This window comes from Coregonus clupeaformis, unplaced genomic scaffold, assembly GCF_020615455.1.
Source record: "Coregonus clupeaformis isolate EN_2021a unplaced genomic scaffold, ASM2061545v1 scaf1358, whole genome shotgun sequence".
Taxonomy (NCBI): Eukaryota; Metazoa; Chordata; class Actinopteri; order Salmoniformes; family Salmonidae; genus Coregonus; species Coregonus clupeaformis.
Window position 1 is genome coordinate 1 of NW_025534812.1, and position 20,000 is coordinate 20,000.

At 45.6% G+C, this 20,000-nt stretch overlaps 1 protein-coding gene across 1 annotated transcript in view; it reads right to left on the reverse strand.

The window, feature by feature from the left end:
* Positions 1 to 4,570: 4,570 nt before the first annotated feature.
* The window catches only part of LOC121560665 (annexin A5), a 42,231-nt gene continuing 26,801 nt past the window's right edge, over positions 4,571 to 20,000 (reverse strand). The window contains exons 8-13 of the mRNA XM_045218100.1: positions 17,870 to 17,920; positions 14,149 to 14,242; positions 13,939 to 14,034; positions 7,084 to 7,142; positions 6,845 to 6,967; positions 4,571 to 4,978 (exon numbers count right to left, since the gene is read on the reverse strand). Coding sequence (XP_045074035.1) covers positions 4,916 to 4,978; positions 6,845 to 6,967; positions 7,084 to 7,142; positions 13,939 to 14,034; positions 14,149 to 14,242; positions 17,870 to 17,920 — 486 coding nt within the window. The 3' untranslated portion in view covers positions 4,571 to 4,915. The remainder of the gene's footprint in view (positions 4,979 to 6,844; positions 6,968 to 7,083; positions 7,143 to 13,938; positions 14,035 to 14,148; positions 14,243 to 17,869; positions 17,921 to 20,000) is intronic.

A 20,000-nucleotide genomic window follows, 5' to 3' on the forward strand; every position in this document is an offset into this window, starting at 1 on the left:
CACACACACAGCCAACGCTGTGGTCTGAGTGCACAAAACACTAGACAGACTGACCAGGTGATCCCTTATTGATGTCACCTGTTAAATCCACTTCAATCAGTGTAGATGAAGGGGAGGAGACAGGTTAAAGAAGGATTTTTAAGTCTTGAGACAATTGAGACATGGATTGTGTATGTGTGCCATTCAGAGGGTGAATGGGCAAGACAAAAGATTGAAGTGCCTTTGAACGGGGTATGGTAGTAGGTGCCAGGCGCACCGGTTTGTGTCAAGAACTGCAACGCTGCTGGGTTTTTCACGCTCAACAGTTTCCTGTGTGTGTCAAGAATGTTCCCACCACCCAAAGGACATCCAGCCAACTTGACTCAACTGTGAAAAGCAATGGAGTCAACATGGGCCAGCATCCCTGTGGAACGCTTTGACACCTTGTAGAGTCCATGCCCCGAAGAATCGAGGCTGTTCTGAGGGCAAAAGGGGGGTGTAACTCAATATTAGCAAGGTGTTCCTAATGTTTGGTCTACTCAGTGGATAAAGAGATAAACCCTGTCCTCTGCTGTGCCCTGATTGGATAAACTCTGTCCTCTGCTGTGCCCTGATTGGATAAACTCTGTCCTCTGCTGTGCCCTGATTGGATTACTGCTGATGATATCTGGAAATGTGCACGTACACCCTGGCCCATCTACTGCTGCTAGCCCCAATATCTGCTTCACTGATTTCTGCTCTCGTAAAAGCCTGGGTTTTCTGCACGTTAACACTAGAAGCTTGTTACCTACAATTTATCAATCCAGATGTGTTGGTCATTACTGAGACGTGGTTAAGAAAGAGTGTTTTGAACACTGATGTTAACCTTTCTGGTTGTAACCTTTTTCGTCAAGACAGGTCTTCCAAAGGTGGTGGAGTGGCAATCTTTACCAAGGAACACCTTCAGGGCTCGGTTGTCTCCACCAAGTCTGTCCCCAAACAATTTGATTTGCTGGTTAGCTCTCTCCTGGCCCCTTACACTGTCTGAATGTGTCCTGTTAGGTGACCTAAACTGGGACATGCTTAAACCACCTGACCAAGTCTTACAACAATGGGACTCCCTAAATCTCTCTCAGATCATTACCAATCCCACAAGGTATGACTCCAAACACCCAGAAAAGGCTACTCTCCTTGATGTTATCCTCACAAATAATCCTGATAGGTGTCAGTCTGGTGTTTTCTGTAATGACCTTAGTGATCACTGTTTTACAGCCTGTGTTCGTAATGGCTGTTCAGTTAAACGACCTGTCCTGATTTGTCATAGACGCTTGCAAAAAAACTTTAATGAGCAAGCCTTCCTTCATGACCTGGCCTCTGTAAATTGGTATAGAATCAGCATGATCCCCTCTAGTCGAAGACGCTTGGACCTTCTTTTATTGATATTTTCAGTGGTATTGTTAACAAACACGCCCCCATAAAGAAAATGAGAATTAAAAACAGGTTCAGCCCCTGGTTCGACCGTGATCTGGCAGAGTTACTCCACCCCAAGAATTCCATTTGGCGAAAGGCTCGGCACACGCATACTCAGACTGACTGGCTCTCGTTCAGGCAAATGATAAAGAAGTGCTCTCAGGCTATCCGGAAGGCCAAAGTTAGTTACTTTAAGGAGCAGTTCTCTCTCTGTGGGTCTAACCCCAAGAAGTTCTGGAAACGGTGAAAGACCTGGAGAATAAACCCTCCTCCTCACAGCTGCCCATGTCTCTTAATGTTGACGATGTGGAGTCATACCTTGTGGGCGGCGGGTAGCCTAGCGTTTAAGAGCGTTGGGCCAGGTCGCTGGTTCGAATCCCAGAGCCGACTAGGTGAAAAATCTGTCTGTGCCATTGAGCACCTAACCCTAATTGCTCCTGTAAGTTGCTCTGGAAAACAGCGTCTGCTAAATGACTAAAATGTCAAATGTTACTGACAAGGAGCGTATTGCTGAGTTCTTTAATCACCACTTCAGTAAGTCAGGATTGCTATTTGACTCAGCCACGCCTCCTTGCCCGTCCAAGACTTCCTCATCTCCCAGCCAATGTAATGCGACTAGCCCTGATGCTCCTCCCTCTTTTTCCCCCGCTACAAAGTTCCTCCCTGCAGGCGGTCACTGAGTCTGAGGTGCTAAAGGAGCTCCTTAAACTTGACCCCAAAAAAACCTCTGGGTCAGATGGTTTAGCTCCTTTCTTGTTTAAGGATGCTGCCCCTCATCATCGCCAAGCCTGTCTCTGACCTTTTTAACCTGTCTCTCCTCTCTGGGGAGGTTCCCATTGCTTGGAAGGCAGCCACGGTGCGTCCTTTATTTAAAGGGGGAGATCAAGCTGATCCTAACTGTTATAGGCCAATTTATATCTTGCCCTGTTTATCAAAACTAGTCAATAATCAACTGACTGGCTTTCTTGATGTCTATAGGATTCTCTCTGGTATGGAATCTGGTTTCCTCTCAGGTTATGGATGTGTCACTGCAACCTTAAAGGTCCTAAATGATGTCACCACTGCCCTTGATTCTAAGCAATGTTGTGCTGCTATTTGTATTGACTTGGCCAAAGCTTTTGATACGGTAGACCGTTCCATCCTTGTCGGCTGGCTAAGGAGTATTGGTGTCTCTGAGGGGTCTTTGGCCTGGTTTGCTAACTACCTCTCTCAAAGAGTGCAGTGTGTAAAGTCAGAACATCTGCTGTCTCAGCCACTGCCTGTCACCAAGGGAGTACCCCAAGGCTCCATCCTAGGCCCCACGCTCTTCTCAATTTACATCAACAACATAGCTCAGCACATATCAAAGCTGCAGTCTAAGGTTAAATCTAGACTTGGTTTCCTCTATGGTAATCGCTCCTCTTTCACCCCAGCTGCCAAACTAACCCTGATTCAGATGACCATCCTACCCTAGATTACGGAGACCATGAAGGCCTGATTCACACAGTCCCCTCTGAACAGTTGATGTTGAGATGTGTCTGTGACTTTAACTCTGTGAAGCACTTATTTGGACTGCAATTTCTGAGGCTGGTAACTCTAATGAACTTATCCTCTGCAGCAGAGGTAACTCTGGGTCTTCCATTCCTGTGGCGGTCCTCATGAGAGCCAGTTTCTTCATAGCGCTTGATGGTTTTGCGACTGCAGAAAAACTTTCGGATTGACGACCTTCATGTCTTAAAGTAATGATGGACTGTCGTTTCTCTTTGCTTATTTGAGCTGTTCTTGCCATAATATGGACTTGGTCTTTTACCAAATAGGGCTATCTTCTGTATACCCCCCTACCTTGTCACAACACAACTGATTGGCTCAAACCCATTAAGAAGGAAATAAATTCCACAAATTAACTTTTAAGAAGGCACACCTGTTAATTGAAATGCATTCCAGGTGACTACCTCATGAAGCTGGTTGAGAGAATGCAAAGAGTGTGCAAAGCTGTCATCAAGGCAAAGGGTGGCGATTTAAAGAATCTCAAATATACTACATGATTCCATATGTGTTATTTCATAGTTTTGATGTCTTCACTATTATTCTACAATGTAAAACATAGTAAAAATAAAGAAAAACCCTTGAATGAGTAGGTGGGTCCAAACTTTTGACTGGTAGTGTGTGTTATATATATATATATATATATATATATATATATATATATATATATAATTACCTATTATAAGGTTGATTTGCTTAATTTCTAACTCATAAGAGGCTTGACCTGACGAAGATCTGTATTTGATGGAAACATTGTTATTAAAGGTGGTTTATGGGAGCAATGTCAGTGGGCAGGTCTACTTCCTTATCCCAGAACCCAATGTCAGTGGGCAGATCTACTTCCTTATCCCAGAGCCCAGTGTCAGTGGGCAGGTCTACTTCCTTATCCCAGAACCCAATGTCAGTGTGCAGGTCTACTTCCTTATCCCAGAACCCAATGTCAGTGGGCAGGTCTACTTCCTTATCCCAGAACCCAATGTCAGTGTGCAGGTCTACTTCCTTATCCCAGAACCCAATGTCAGTGGGCAGGTCTACTTCCTTACCCAGAACCCAATGTCAGTGTGCAGCCTTCTGCTCTTTTCAACTTATTTAAGGATATATTTTACTGAACGTTTCAAGTATACTTCCTTAGCCCAGAACTAAGTTATTTAAATATATACTTTAGGCCTAGACTAGGGACTATGTCACTGTGGCCAGTTTATTTTCTTTCTTTCTGTTTTTCTTTGTCTTCTGCCCACATCTCATCATGTTGCAATACAAACTTTCTCCATTTAATTTGAATATACATATATTTGCCTGGCATGTAAATGAAATGTAAATGAATAAAGGTTGATTTCATGAAGACCGAGGAGAAGCAGCCTGTGGACAGAAACAGGGATAATATAATATCAGGGTTGGGGTCAATTCCATTTGAGTTTGAATTTCAGTGTACTTCCTGAATAGACTGGAATTGTTTGTCTGTCAGATGTTATTTTAGATGACTGCGTATCATGTGTTGTTATAATCACAATAAAACCTCAAACTACGGATCAATGAATAAAAGTTTAAACAGTTGTGTCTCCTAGTGACCATGTGATCTCACTACACAGACACAGACAGACACGTCTCACTACAAACCTGCTATTAAAATCTTTATTACGTCTTCACTGTTGCCTTACAAACAGTAAAACATTAAAACAGTCTTTGGTTGTTACATTACTGATATATATAAAATGACTTCTGGCATTAATATGACTTTAATGATGTAGATATGAAGCAGAGTAAAGCTGGAAGGATGTTAGCTACCTGACAGAAACACACAGGGTTAAAGTCTTATCACTCATAACCTATCACAGGGCTGCACTGGGGCCAGCAGAGCTCTCCTATTGGCTGACACGGGACTCAGAGAGTGATTGACCGCTAGAGGGGCCAGTCAGAGCGAAGGTCTCTCCGGGTACCGCCCCTTCAGGGATCACCGCCATGGTTACGCATCATCGCCACCACAGAGCAGGAGGAGGGCCTTACGGTGGTCACCAGAAGTATCACCCTGAAACACACACACACTTACTCATAGAAGCAGACCATATGTAAAGTCCATAGAAAGAGAGGTGAGGTAGAGGCAGAGAGAGAGAGAGAGAGAGAGAGAGAGAGAGAGGTACAGAGAGAGAGAGAGAGAGAGAGAGAGAGACAGAGAGAGAGAGACAGAGGAGAAGAGAGGAAGAGAGAGAGAAGAAGGAGAGAGAGAGGTACAAGGTGCGAGAGAGAGAGAGAGAGACAGTCTCTGATTAGAAACTAGATGTTTGGTTTTCCCCAGACATAATGGGATCCACGTCATCCAAAAAGTTGACTCAAGTTTGCCAAAAAGCACGTGGATAATCATCAAGACTCTTGGAAGAATGTTCTATGAAAATATGGGTCAAAAGTATAACTTGTTGGACGACGTGGGTCCCACTATGTCTGGCAAAAACCAAACACTGCATTCCACAGTAAGAACCTCCCACCAACGGTCAAGCATGGTGGTGGTGGTGTGATGGTTTGGGGATGCTTTGCTGCCTCAGGACCTGGACGACTTGCCTTAATAGAAGGAACCATGAATTCTGCTCTGTATCGGAGAATTCTACAGGAGAATGTCAGACCATCCGTCTGTGAGCTGAAGCGCAGCTGGGTCATGCAGCAAGACAATGATCCAAAACACACAATCAAGTCAATCAAGTACATGAAAATGGTTAAAAAGAAACATTTGAAGTTTTGGAATGGCCTAGTCAAAGTCCAGACCTAATCCCAATTGAGATGTTGTGGCAGGACTTGAAATGAGCAATTCATGCTTGAAAACCAACAAATGTTGCCGAGTTAAAGCAGTTCTGCATGCAAGAGTGGGCCAAAACTCCTCACAGCGATGTGAGAGACTGATCAACAACTTCAGGAAGCATTTGGTTGCAGTCATTGCAGCTAAAGGTGGCACAACCAGTTATTGAGTGTAAGGGGGAATTACTTTTTCACACAGGGGAATTTGGTGTTGCATAACTTTGTATACCATACAGAGCCCCAGGACAACAACACAACTAGACCCAACCAAATCATGAGAAAACAAAAAGATAATTACTTGACACATTGGAAAGAATTTACTAAAAAACTGAGCAAACTAGAATGCTATTTGGCCCTAAACAGAGAGTACACAGTGGCAGAATACCTGACCACTGTGACTGACCCAAACTTAAGGAAAGCTTTGACTATGTACAGACTCAGTGAGCATAGCCTTGCTATTGAGAAAGGCCGCCGTAGGCAGACCTGGCTCTCAAGAGAAGACAGGCTATGTGCACACTGCCCACACAATGAGGTGGAAACTGAGCTGCACTTCCTAACCTCCTGCCAAATGTATGACCATATTAGAGACACATATTTCCCTTAGATTACACAGACCCACAAAGAATTCGAAAAAACAAATCCAATTTTGATAAACTCCCTTATCTATTGGGTGAAATACCACAGTGTGCCATCACAGCAGCAAGATTTGTGACCTTTGTAAATAACACCATTGTAAATACAACCCATATTTATGTTTATTTATTTTCCTTTTGTACTTTAACTATTTGCACGTTGTTACAACACTGTATATATACATAATATGACATTTGAAATGTCTTTATTCATTTGAAACTTCTGAGTGTAATGTTTACTGTTAATATTTATTGCTTATTTCACTTTTGTTTACTATCTACTTCACTTGCTTTGGCAATGTTAACACACGTTTCCCATGCCAATAAAGCCCTTAAATTGAATTGAGAGAGAGACAGAGAGAGAGACACACAGAGAGACAGAGAGAGAGACACACACAGAGAGATAGATATTCAGAGAGAGAGATATTCAGAGATATTCAGTGACAGAGAGAGAGAGAGAGATATTCAGTATATACCTGTATAGCAGAGTACAGAGACTTGGCGTAGAGGCGTCTGTAGTCAGCTCTGATATCCAACATGTCCACTTCACTACGACTCACCATCACTCTGATCAAGGTCTGGTCGTCAGTTCCACCGCCCTGCACACACACACACACACACACACACACACACCATGGGACTGACTGTCTGTTCTAAAAGCATATATCTAGTATAGAATGATCTTCTTCCTAGTATAGAGAGAATAGATTCCTACCATCATTGAATAGTTCAGAGTCTCTGCAAAGTAGGCTGGGACGCTTCTAGCACACTTTACTACAGAGGAGAGACAGAGATGGAGAGAGAGGACAGAGAGATGGAGAGAGAGAGAGAGAGAGATGAGAGAGATGGAGAGAGAGAGAGGATGAGAGAGAGAGAGAGAGAGAGAGGAGAGAGAGAGAGATGGAGAGAGAGAGAGAGAGAGAGAGAGAGAGAGAGAGAGAGAGAGAGAGAGAGAGAGAGAGAGAGAGAGAGAGAGAGAGAGAGAGAGAGAGAGAGAGAGAGAGAGAGAGAGAGGAGAGAGAGGAAGGAGAGAGAGAGAGAGAGGAGAGAGAGAGACAGAGAGAGAGAGAGAGAGAGAGGACAGAGAGATGGAGAGAGAGAGAGAGATGGAGAGAGAGGACAGAGAGATGGAGAGAGAGAGGATAGAGAGATGGAGAGAGAGGACAGAGAGATGGAGAGAGAGGACAGAGAGATGGAGAGAGAGAGGATAGAGAGATGGAGAGAGAGAGGATAGAGAGATGGAGAGAGAGAGAGGATAGAGAGAGAGAGAGAGGGGGAGAGAGATAGAGAATTATTATTGTTGTGATTATTGTAGTAGTAATGATGATGGTGGTAGTAGTAGTAGTATGGAGTATGGGATTGACTGCGTGTGTTACATTTAATTCCTTCCCCCTGGGATGTGTTCCAGTGTGATGCTGGACTCTCTCTCTCTCATCTTTTTAAGTGGGAGAACTTGCACAATTGGTGGCTGACTAAATACTTTTTTCCCCCACTGTACCTGACCACTGTGACTGACCCAAAATTAAGGAAAGCTTTGACTATGTACAGACTCAGTGAGCATAGCCTTGCTATTGAGAAAGGCCGCCGTAGGCAGACCTGGCTCTCAAGAGAAGACAGGCTATGTGCACACTGCCCACAAAATGAGGTGGAAACTGAGCTGCACTTCCTAACCTCCTGCCAAATGTATGACCATATTAGAGACACATATTTCCCTCAGATTACAGCGATCCACAAAGAATTCGAAAACAAACCCAGATAAACTATCTACGGGTGAAAAACCACAGTGTGCCATCACAGCAGCAAGATTTGTGACCTGTTGCCACAAGAAAAGGGCAACCAGTGAAGAACAAACCATTGTAAATACAACCAATATTTATGTTCATTTATTTTCCCTTTTGTACTTTAACTATTTGCACATTGTTATAACACTGTATATATACATAATATGACATTTGAAATGTCTTTATTAGTGTAATGTTTACTGTTCATTTTTTATTATCTATTTCACTTGCTTTGGCAAAAATATGTTTCCAATGCCAATAAAGCCCTTAAATTGAATTGGAGAGAGAGAGAGAGAGAGAGAGGAGGAAGAGAGGAGAGAGAGGAGGAAGAGAGGAGAGAGAGGGAGAGAGAGGGAGAGAGAGGGAAGAGAGAGAGAGAGGAGAGAGAGAGAGAGAGAGGAGAGAGAGAGAGGTGGAGTTTCCACCAGTTACTACCCCCCTGTCATTCCTTTAGAATGATGGTGAGGTCGTGTCGGGTGAGGTTGTGTCTCTCTCTGGCGGGAGGTAAGCTTGGCTTTATACATAGTTTGGGCTTTGTCGAGTAAAGCTTAAACTATGTATTTAGATTGTAGTTAGGTATTGTAGGTAGTTATCGTGGGTTGTTGTATGTAATTATTGTAGGTTAGTATTGTATTCGGCTGAGCCCGGTGAAGCACGAAGCTAGCTAGCTAACCCACTACCCACCTGGACTAGCTGGCGGGTAGCTACTGGTAACTATTAGCAACTGTGGATAGTTGTTTCACGCCTGAGAGTGCCTGTAATTACGCCAGCTGGCTGCCTACAATAATTACATACAATAATTGCCTACCATTCAGCTGTTTTCTAACCTCATTGTCTGAACCGTTAACGTTAGGTAGTAAGTGGCTACTGTGCTTGAAATTTAGCTAGCTTGTTGCTACCTGGATGGCAACTAGTAAACAATAGCTGGAACGACCTAGCGAACAGACGCGAACTGGCGGAGTCAATTCAGTGGCTAGCTTTGCACTTGGCTAGCTAACAGTAGCTGCTAGGGGTAAGTTATAACCTACATTTGTGTTTTGTTTTTACATACTGGTAGCCAGAGTCATTCAAGGGAATTCGGGACATGGGTGACTAGTTAACGTTAGCTTGGCTCTCTCTGTGTTCGTGCCGTGGGAGGAGGGGTTACTTCTTTGTCTGAAAGCAATGGCTAGCTAGTATGCTAACTATTCTAGCTAACTAGCTGGCTGAATAAGTTGACGACGGACTCGCTCAAGCTGTCGGGACTAACCCACAACGTTAGACACGGACACAAATGATCTGCTTGGCGTGTTGACACACTGGTGGTTTGTTGTGGCCGAGTATTGGTGCTAAACCGTGTTGCTGGAGTCCGGCATGCTAGCTGGCTGTGACGTCATATGACTAGGTGCCCTGGACGATTTTCACGGAAGAATACTGTACCAAGTTAGCTAGCTGAATAAGCTAAGTTAGAGTCTATTCCTAGAAAACATTGAACCGCTGTAGTTTACAACAATTATAGTTTGAGGTGGAAGTTGGGAGAGTTATATTTGGGTGTTGTGGTGAGTGAGGCCCCGCTCTCTCCTTTCCCAGATGTTTAGTTCATTTCATTCCGATCTCCTCTGCATTATTGTAGCCATTTTCTGTAGCCTGTCAACTATGCCTCTGTCTATCCCTGTTCTCTCCTCTCCGCACAGGCCATACAAACGCCTCACACCGCGTGGCTGCTGCCTCTCTAACCTGGTGGTCCCTGCACGCACTACCCACGTGGAGTTCCAGGTCTCAGGCAGCCTCTGGAACTGCCGTTCTGCCGCCAACAAGGCAGAGTTCATCTCAGCCTATGCTACCCTCCGGTCCCTCGACTTCTTGGCTCTGACGGAAACATGGATTACCACTGAAAACACTGCTACTCCTACTGCTCTCTCCTCGTCTGACCATGTGTTCTCGCATACCCTGAGAGCATCTGGTCAGCGGGGTGGTGGCACAGGAATCCTCATCTCTCCCAAGTGGACATTCTCTCTTTTTCCCCTGTCTATCTCCTCATTTGAATTCCATGCTGTCACAGTCACTAGCCTATTCAAGCTTAACATCCTTGTCATTTATCGCCCTCCAGGTTCCCTTGGAGAGTTCATCAATGAGCTTGACGCCTTGATAAGTTCCTTTCCTGAGGACGGCTCACCCCTCACAGTTCTGGGTGACTTCAACCTCCCTACGTCTACCTTTGACTCATTTCTCTCTGCCTCCTTCTTTCCACTCCTCTCCTCCTTTGACCTCACCCTCTCACCGTCCCCCCCTACTCACAAGGCAGGCAATACGCTTGACCTCATCTTTAGTAGATGCTGTTCTTCTACTAATCTCACTGCAACTCCCCTCCATGTCTCCGACCACTACTTTGTATCCTTTTCTCTCTCGCTCTCCTCCAACACTACTCACTCTGCCCCTACTCAGATGGTAATGCGCCGCCGCAACCTTCGCTCTCTCTCCTCTTCCATCCTATCATCTCTTCCCTCTGCTCAATCCTTCTCCCTCCAATCTCCTGATTCTGCCTCCTCAACCCTCCTCTCCTCCCGTTCTGCATCCTTTGACTCCCTGTGTCCCCTATCCTCCCGGCCGGCTCGGTCCTCCCCTCCTGCTCCGTGGCTTGATGACTCATTGCGAGCTCACAGAACAGGGACCCGGGCAGCCGAGCAGAAATGGAGGAAAACTAAACTCCCTGCAGACCTGGCATCTTTTCACTCCCTCCTCTCTACATTTTCTTCATCTGTTTCTGCTGCTAAAGCCACTTTCTACCACTCTAAATTCCAAGCATCTGCCTCTAACCCTAGGAAGCTCTTTGCCACCTTCTCCTCCCTGCTGAATCCTCCCCCCCCCCTCCTCCCTCTCTGTGGATGACTTCGTCAACCATTTTGAAAAGAAGGTTGACGACATCCGATCCTCGTTTGTTAAGTCAAATGACACTGCTGGTCCTGCTCACACTGCCCTACCCTATGCTTTGACTTCTTTCTCCCCTCTCTCTCCAGATAAAATCTTGCGACTTGTGACGGCCGGCCGCCCAACAACCTGCCCGCTTGACCCTATCCCCTCCTCTCTTCTCCATCTCCGGTGACCTTCTCCCTTACCTCACCTCGCTCATCAACTCATCCTTGACCGCTGGCTATGTCCCTTCTGTCTTCAAGAGAGCGAGAGTTGCACCCCTTCTCAAAAAACCAACACTCGATCCCTCTGATGTCAACAACTACAGACCAGTATCCCTTCTTTCTTTTCTCTCCAAAACTCTTGAGCGTGCCGTCTTTAGCCAACTCTCTTGCTATCTCTATCAGAATGACCTTCTTGATCCAAACCAGTCAGGTTTGAAGACTGGTCATTCAACTGAGACTGCTCTTCTCTGAGTCACGGAGGCTCTCCGCACTGCTAAAGCTAACTCTCTCTCCTCTGCTCTTGTCCTTCTAGACCTGTCTGCTGCCTTTGATACTGTGAACCATCAGATCATCCTCTCCATCCTCTCCGAGCTGGGCATCTCCGGCGCGGCTCACTCTTGGATTGCGTCCTACCTGACCGGTCGCTCCTACCAAGTGGCGTGGCGAGAAGCTGTCTCCGCACCACGTGCTCTCACCACTGGTGTCCCCCAGGGCTCAGTTCTAGGCCCTCTCCTATTCTCGCTATACACCAAGTCACTTGGCTCTGTCATATCCTCACATGGTCTCTCCTATCATTGCTACGCAGACAACACACAACTAATCTTCTCCTTTCCCCCTTCTGATAACCAGGTGGCGAATCGCATCTCTGCATGTCTGGCAGACATATCAGTATGGATGACGGATCACCACCTCAAACTGAACCTCGGCAAGACGGAGCTGCTCTTCCTCCCGGGGAAGGACTGCCCGTTCCATGATCTCGCCATCACAGTTGACAACTCCGTTGTGTCCTCCTCCCAGAGTGCGAAGAGCCTTGGCGTGACCCTGGACAACAACCTGTCGTTCTCCGCTAACATCAAGGCGGTGACCCGATCCTGTAGGTTCATGCTCTACAACATTCAGAGAATACGACCCTACCTTACACAGGAAGCGGCACAGGTCCTAATCCAGACACTTGTCATCTCCCGTCTGGATTACTGCAACTCGCTGTTGGCTGGGCTCCCTGTCTGTGCCATTAAACCCCTACAACTCATCCAGAATGCCGCAGCCCGTCTGGTGTTCAACCTTCCCAAGTTCTCTCACGTCACCCCGCTCCTCCACACACTCCACTGGCTTCCAGTTGAAGCTCGCATCTGCTACAAGACCATGGTGCTTGCCTACGGAGCGGTGAGGGAAACGGCACCTCCGTACCTTCAGGCTCTGATCAGTCCCTACACCCAAACGAGGGCATTGCGTTCATCCACCTCTGGCCTGCTGGCCCCCCTACCTCTGCGGAAGCACAGTTCCCGCTCCGCCCAGTCAAAACTGTTCGCTGCTCTGGCACCCCAATGGTGGAACAAGCTCCCTCACGACGCCAGGACAGCGGAGTCACTCACCACCTTCCGGAGACACTTGAAACCCCACCTCATTAAGGAATACCTGGGATAGGATAAAGTAATCCTTCTACCCCCCCCCCTTACCCCACCCCAAAGAAAGAAAAAACATTGTAAAGTGGTTATCCCACTGGCTATAAGGTGAATGCACCAATTTGTAAGTCGCTCTGGATAAGAGCATCTGCTAAATGACGAAAATGTAGTCAAGGATCATATCACCTCTACCTTACCTGTCACCCTAGACCCACTTCAATTTGCTTACCGCCCCAATAGATCCACAGACGATGCAATCGCCATCACACTGCACACTGCCCTATCCCATCTGGACAAGAGGAATACCTATGTAAGAATGCTGTTTATTGACTATAGCTCAGCATTCAACACCATAGTACCCTCCAAGCTCATCATTAAGCTCGGGGCCCTGGGTCTCAACCCCGCCCAGTGCAATTGGGTCCTGACCTTCCTGACGGGCCGCCCCCAGGTGGTGAAGGTAGGAAACAACATCTCCACTTCGCTGATCCTCAAACTGGGGCCCCACAAGGATGTGTGCTCAGACCCCTCCTGTACTCCCTGTTCACCCATGACTGCGTAGCCAAGCACGCTTCCAACTCAATCATCAAGTTTGCAGACGACACAACAGTAGTAGGCTTGATAACCAACAATGACGAGACCGCCTACAGGGAGGAGGTGAGGACTCTGGGAGTGTGGTGCCAGGAAAATAACCTCTCACTCAATGTCAACAAAACAAAGGAGATGATCGTGGACTTCAGGAAACAGCAGAGGGTGCACCCCCCTATCCACATCGACGGGACCGCAGTGGAGAAGGTGGAAAGCTTCAAGTTCCTTCCTTCCTTTAAATGCCGTAAATGTAAAAATGTAGATGGGTGGAGGTTGAACCAGTTACTACCTATCATTCCTTTAGATCTATGAAGACCAGTGAACTATTGAACTAGTCAGGGAGAGGTTTCTAGCGACATTTATGTTTTCATTGTATAAATTACTAAATGAATATGTGGTGGTGTGTGTGTGTGTGTGTGTGTGTGTGTGTGATGTGGTGTGGTGTGGTGTGGTGTGGTGTGGTGTGGTGTGGTGTGTGTGGTGTGTGTGTGTGTGTGTGTGTGTGTGTGTGTGTGTGATGTGTGTGTGTGGGGGTGTGTGGTGGGTGTGGTGTGTGTGGTGTGTGTGTGTGTGTGTGTGTGTGGTGTGTTGTGTTGTGTGTGGTGTGTGTGTGTGTGTGTGTGTGTGTGTGTGTGTGTGTGTGTGTGTGTGATGTGATGTGGTGTGGTGTGGTGTGTGAGAGACTTACCCACGGCCAGCAGCAGGTCTCTCAGTCCTCCAGAAGTCTCTCTCTGAACACTCTCTTCCATCTCATACCCCGCCAGCTTCATGTACGCAGCAAACACTGATACACACACACACACACACACACACACGTGGATGTCAGAGAGAGGGAGCGTGTGTGTGTGTTGATAACCTTTATAAACACAGACCTCCCTCTCTCACACATTCAACACACCTCTCCTCAGGTGTTCAGCGCTCCTGTTCCCCAGGATGGTGATGAACTGTTCTTCATCTGTCCCAAACTTCTTCTCTCCTGCTGAGAACAAAGTCTACACACACACACACACACACACACACACACACACACACACACACACACACACACACACACACACACACACACACACACACGCACAGCACACGCACACGCCCGCACGCACTGCACGCACGAAAAACACAACAACACACACACACACACACACACACACAGTCAAATAACTGATGGTACTGACCTGCTGTAGAAAAGCTCTATAGCTGTTGTAAAGGAGACTCCTGGCCATAAGCCAGGCAGAGTGCTGTTGTGGTCAGAATCAGAAATGTTTGGTCTCTAAAAAACTGTTGTTAGTTTAAAAATTACTCCACAATACTAAACCTAAATGACAAAGTGAAAAGAAGGAAGCCTGTGTAGAATAAGGTACTTGGAAAACTGTAAAACTGCAAAACTTTTGTCCTGAATACAAAGCGTTATGTTTGTGGCAAAAGCAACACAACACAACACTGAGTACCACTCTTTGTATTTTTAAGCACGGTGGTGGCTGCATCATGTTATGGGTCTGCTTGTCATCGGCAAGGGACTTTTTTGGTAAAAAATAAATGGAATACAGCTAAGCACAGGCAAAATCCTAGAGGAAAACCTGGTTCAGTCTGCTTTCCACCAGACACTGGGAGATGAATTCACCTTTCAGTAGGACAATAACCTAAAACACAAGGCCAAATCTACACTGGAGTTGCTTAACAAGATGAAATGGAATGTTCCGGACTGGCCTAGTTAGAGTTTTGACTTACATCGGCTTGAAAATCTCTGGAAAGACTTGAAAATGGTTGTCTAGCAATGATCAACAACCAACTTGACAGTGCTTGAAGAATTATTTAAAGAATAATGGGCAAATATTGTACAAAGACTAACAGCTGTAATTGCTGCCAAAGGTGTTTCTAACATGTATTGTCTCAGGGGGGTGAATAATTATCTAATCAAGATATACAGCGCCTTCGGAAAGTATTCAGACCCCTTGACTTTTTCCACATTTTGTTAGGTTACAGCCTTATTCTAAAATTGATTAAATAAAAACTCAGTAATCTACACACAATACTCCATAATGACAAAGCGAAAACAGGTTTTTATATAAGTGTTCAGACCCTTTGCTATGAGACTCCAAATTGAGCTCAGGTGCATCCTGTTTCCACTTATCATCCTTGAGATGTTTCTACAACTTGATTGGAGTCCACCTGTGGTAAATTAAATTGATTGGACATGATTTGGAAAGCAACACACCTGTCTATACAAGGTCCCACAGTTGACAGTGCATGTCAGAGCAAACACCAAGCCATGAGGTTGAAGGAATTGTCCGTAGAGCTCCGAGACAGGATTGTATCGAGGCACAGATCTGGGGAAGGGTACCAAAAAATGTCTGCAGCATTGAAGGTCCCCAAGAACACAGTGGCCTCCATCATTCTTAAATGGAAGAAGTTTGGAACCACCAAGACTCTTCCTAGAGCTGGCCGTCCGGCCAAACTGAGCAATCGGGGGAGAAGGGACTTGGTCAGGGAGGTGACCAAGAACCCGATGGTCACTCTGACAGAGCCCCAGAGTTCCTCTGTGGAGATGGGAGAACCTTCCAGAAGGACAACCATCTCTGCAGCACTCCACCAATTAGGTCTTTATGGAAGAGTGGCCAGATGGAAGCCACTCCTCAGTAAAAGGCACATGACAGCCTGCTTGGAGTTTGCCAAAAGGCACCTAAAGACTCTCAGACCATGAGAAACAAGATTCTCTGGTCTGATGAAACCAAGATTGAACTCTTTGGCCTGTATGCCAAGCGTCACGTCTGGAGGAAACCTGGCACCATCTCTATGGTGAAGCATGGTGGTGGCAGCATCATGCTGTGGGGATGTTTTTTCAGCGGCAGGGACTGGGATACTAGTCAGGATCGAGGCAAAGATGAACGGAGCAAAGTGCAGAGAGATCCTTGATGAAAACCTGCTCCAGAGCGCTCAGGACCTCAGACTGGGGCAAAGGTTCACCTTCCAACAGGACAACAACCCTAAGCACACAGCCAAGACAATGCAGGAGTGGCTTCGGGACAAGTCTCTGAATGTCCTTGAGTGGCCCAGCCAGAGCCCGGACTTGAACCCGATCGAACATCTCTGGAGAGACCTGAAAATAGCTATGCAGCGACGCTCCCCATCCAACCTGACAGAGCTTGAGAGCATCTGCAGAGAAGAACGGGAGAAACTCTCCAAATACAGGTGTGCCAAGCTTGTAGCGTCATACCCAAGAAGACTCAAGGCTGTAATCGCTGCCAAAGGTGCTTCAAAGTACTGAGTAAAGGGTCTGAATACTTATGTAAATGTAATGGGGGGTTTTTTGGTAATAAATTACAAAAAAATTATAAAAACCTGTTTTTGCTTTGTCATTATGGGGTATTGTGTGTAGATTGATGAGAGGGAAAAAAACAATTTAATCCATTTTAGAATAAGGCTGTAACGTAACAAAATTAGGAAGAAGTCAAGGGGTCCGAATACTTTCCAAAGGCAAGTATTAGTGTTTTATTCTTCAATAATGTTTTAATAAATGTTAGAAGTTTTCTTCCACTTTGAAATTAGAGTATTTTGTTGACCAAAAATGACAATTAAATCCCACTTGGTAACAACAACATGCCTTCTGAAGGCACTGCAGGGATATTGTCTTGATAATCAAACCACGTTTTACTTTGTGGACTTCTTTTAGACCAAAGCGTTAGGGGTTAGTATGGAAGGCTTTTTCTTTTCCTTTAGATTATTGATTTGAACTGTGCGCTACTGAACTGGTCAGAAACCTATTATATTGAACTGTCCAACTGAACTGGTTAGAAACCTATTGTATTGAACTGTCCAACTGAACTGGTTAGAAACCTATTGTATTGAACTGTCCTACTGAACTGGTTAGAAACCTTGTTATTTTCTGGATTCATTGGACTTGCTGATTTGGGGATTTTCTTTCTGGATTTTTGAAGTGATTTGGGGGGTTTTGGTTTGATTCTGAAACCACCATCTGTTGTAAATACACATAATTTTATCAACACACCTTCTGTTGCTCTGTCTCAATATGACCACCAGATGACAGCATTCAACACTTCTGGTTATCACTATCAACACACCTTCTCTCTCTGTCTCAATATGACCACCAGATGGCAGCATTCAACACTTCTGGTTATCACTATCAACACACCTTCTCTCTCTGTCTCAATATGACCACCAGATGGCAGCATTCAACACTTCTGGTTATCACTATCAACACACCTTCTCTCTCTGTCTCAATATGACCACCAGATGGAAGCATTCAACACTTCTGGTTATCACTATCAACACACCTTCTCTCTCTGTCTCAATATGACCACCAGATGGCAGCATTCAACACTTCTGGTTATCACTATCAACACACCTTCTGTCTCTCACACACCAACACACACACGCTTACACAAGGGGTGCCTGTGTAAGGAGTGTTATTTTACACACACATAACCGTCACACACACACACACACACACACACACTTTCTCACACACCCCTGAGCAGAACACAAGTCAAAGAAGTCATTGTGAATGAGCAGTAAATCTGATTTCTATCACATATTTCAGAGATACACACGCGATTCTCTCTCTCTCTCTCACACACACACACACAGTCACTCTCTCTTACCTGTGCATCAGTCTCTATGTTCCCCTCCTGTACTCCCTGCTGCCTGCTGGCCTGAGAGGAGAGAGAGCACATTTATGTCCCACACATCTATATCTGTCAGGTCTATGTCCCACACATCTATATCTGTCAGATCTATGTCCCACACATCTATATCTGTCAGATCTATGTCCCACACATCTATATCTGTCAGATCTACGTCCCCACACATCTATATCTGTCAGATCTATGTCCTACACATCTATATCTGTCAGATCTATGTCCCACACCTCTATATCTGTCAGATCTATGTCCTACACATCTATATCTGTCAGATATATGTCCCACACATCTATATCTGTCAGATCTATGTCCCACACATCTATATCTGTCAGATCTATGTCCCACACATCTATATCTGTCAGATCTACGTCCCCACACATCTATATCTGTCAGATCTATGTCCCACACATCTATATCTGTCAGATCTATGTCCCACACATCTATATCTGTCAGATCTACGTCCCCACACATCTATATCTGTCAGATCTATGTCCCACACATCTATATCTGTCAGATCTATGTCCCACACATCTATATCTGTCAGATCTATGTCCTACACATCTATATATGTCAGATATATGTCCTACACATCTATATCTGTCAGATCTATGTCCTACACATCTATATCTGTCAGATCTATGTCCCACACATCTATATCTGTCAGATCTATGTCCTACACATCTATATCTGTCAGATCTATGTCCCACACATCTACAGTGGGGAGAACAAGTATTTGATACACTGCCGATTTTGCAGGTTTTCCTACTTACAAAGCATGTAGAGGTCTGTAATTTTTATCATAGGTACACTTCAACTGTGAGAGACGGAATCTAAAACAAAAATCCAGAAAATCACATTGTATGATTTTTAAGTAATTAATTTGCATTTTATTGCATGACATAAGTATTTGATCACCTACCAACCAGTAAGAATTCCGGCTCTCACAGACCTGTTAGTTTTTCTTTAAGAAGCCCTCCTGTTCTCCACTCATTACCTGTATTAACTGCACCTGTTTGAACTCGTTACCTGTATAAAAGACACCTGTCCACACACTCAATTAAACAGACTCCAACCTCTCCACAATGGCCAAGACCAGAGAGCTGTGTAAGGACATCAGGGATAAAATTGTAGACCTGCACAAGGCTGGGATGGGCTACAGGACAATAGGCAAGCAGCTTGGTGAGAAGGCAACAACTGTTGGCGCAATTATTAGAAAATGGAAGAAGTTCAAGATGACGGTCAATCACCCTCGGTCTGGGGCTCCATGCAAGATCTCACCTCGTGGGGCATCAATGATCATGAGGAAGGTGAGGGATCAGTCCAGAACTACACAGCAGGACCTGGTCAATGACCTGAAGAGAGCTGGGATCACAGTCTCAAAGAAAACCATTAGTTACACATTACGCCGTCATGGATTAAAATCCTGCAGCGCACGCAAGGTCCCCCTGCTCAAGCCAGCGCATGTCCAGGCCTGTCTGAAGTTTGCTAATGACCATCTGGATGATCCAGAGGAGGAATGGGAGAAGGTCATGTGGTCTGATGAAACAAAAATAGAGCTTTTTGGTCTAAACTCCACTCGCCGTGTTTGGAGGAAGAAGAAGGATGAGTACAACCCCAAGAACACCATCCCAACCGTGAAGCATGGAGGTGGAAACATCATTCTTTGGGGATGCTTTTCTGCAAAGGGGACAGGACGACTGCACCGTATTGAGGGGAGGATGGATGGGGCCATGTATCGCGAGATCTTGGCCAACAACCTCCTTCCCTCAGTAAGAGCATTGAAGATGGGTCGTGGCTGGGTCTTCCAGCATGACAACGACCCGAAACACACAGCCAGGGCAACTAAGGAGTGGCTCCGTAAGAAGCATCTCGAGGTCCTGGAGTGGCCTAGCCAGTCTCCAGACCTGAACCCAATGGAAAATCTTTGTAGGGAGCTGAAAGTCTGTATTGCCCAGCGACAGCCCCGAAACCTGAAGGATCTGGAGAAGGTCTGTATGGAGGAGTGGGCCAAAATCCCTGCTGCAGTGTGTGCAAACCTAGTCAAGACCTACAGGAAATGTATGATCTCTGTAGTTGCAAACAAAGGTTTCTG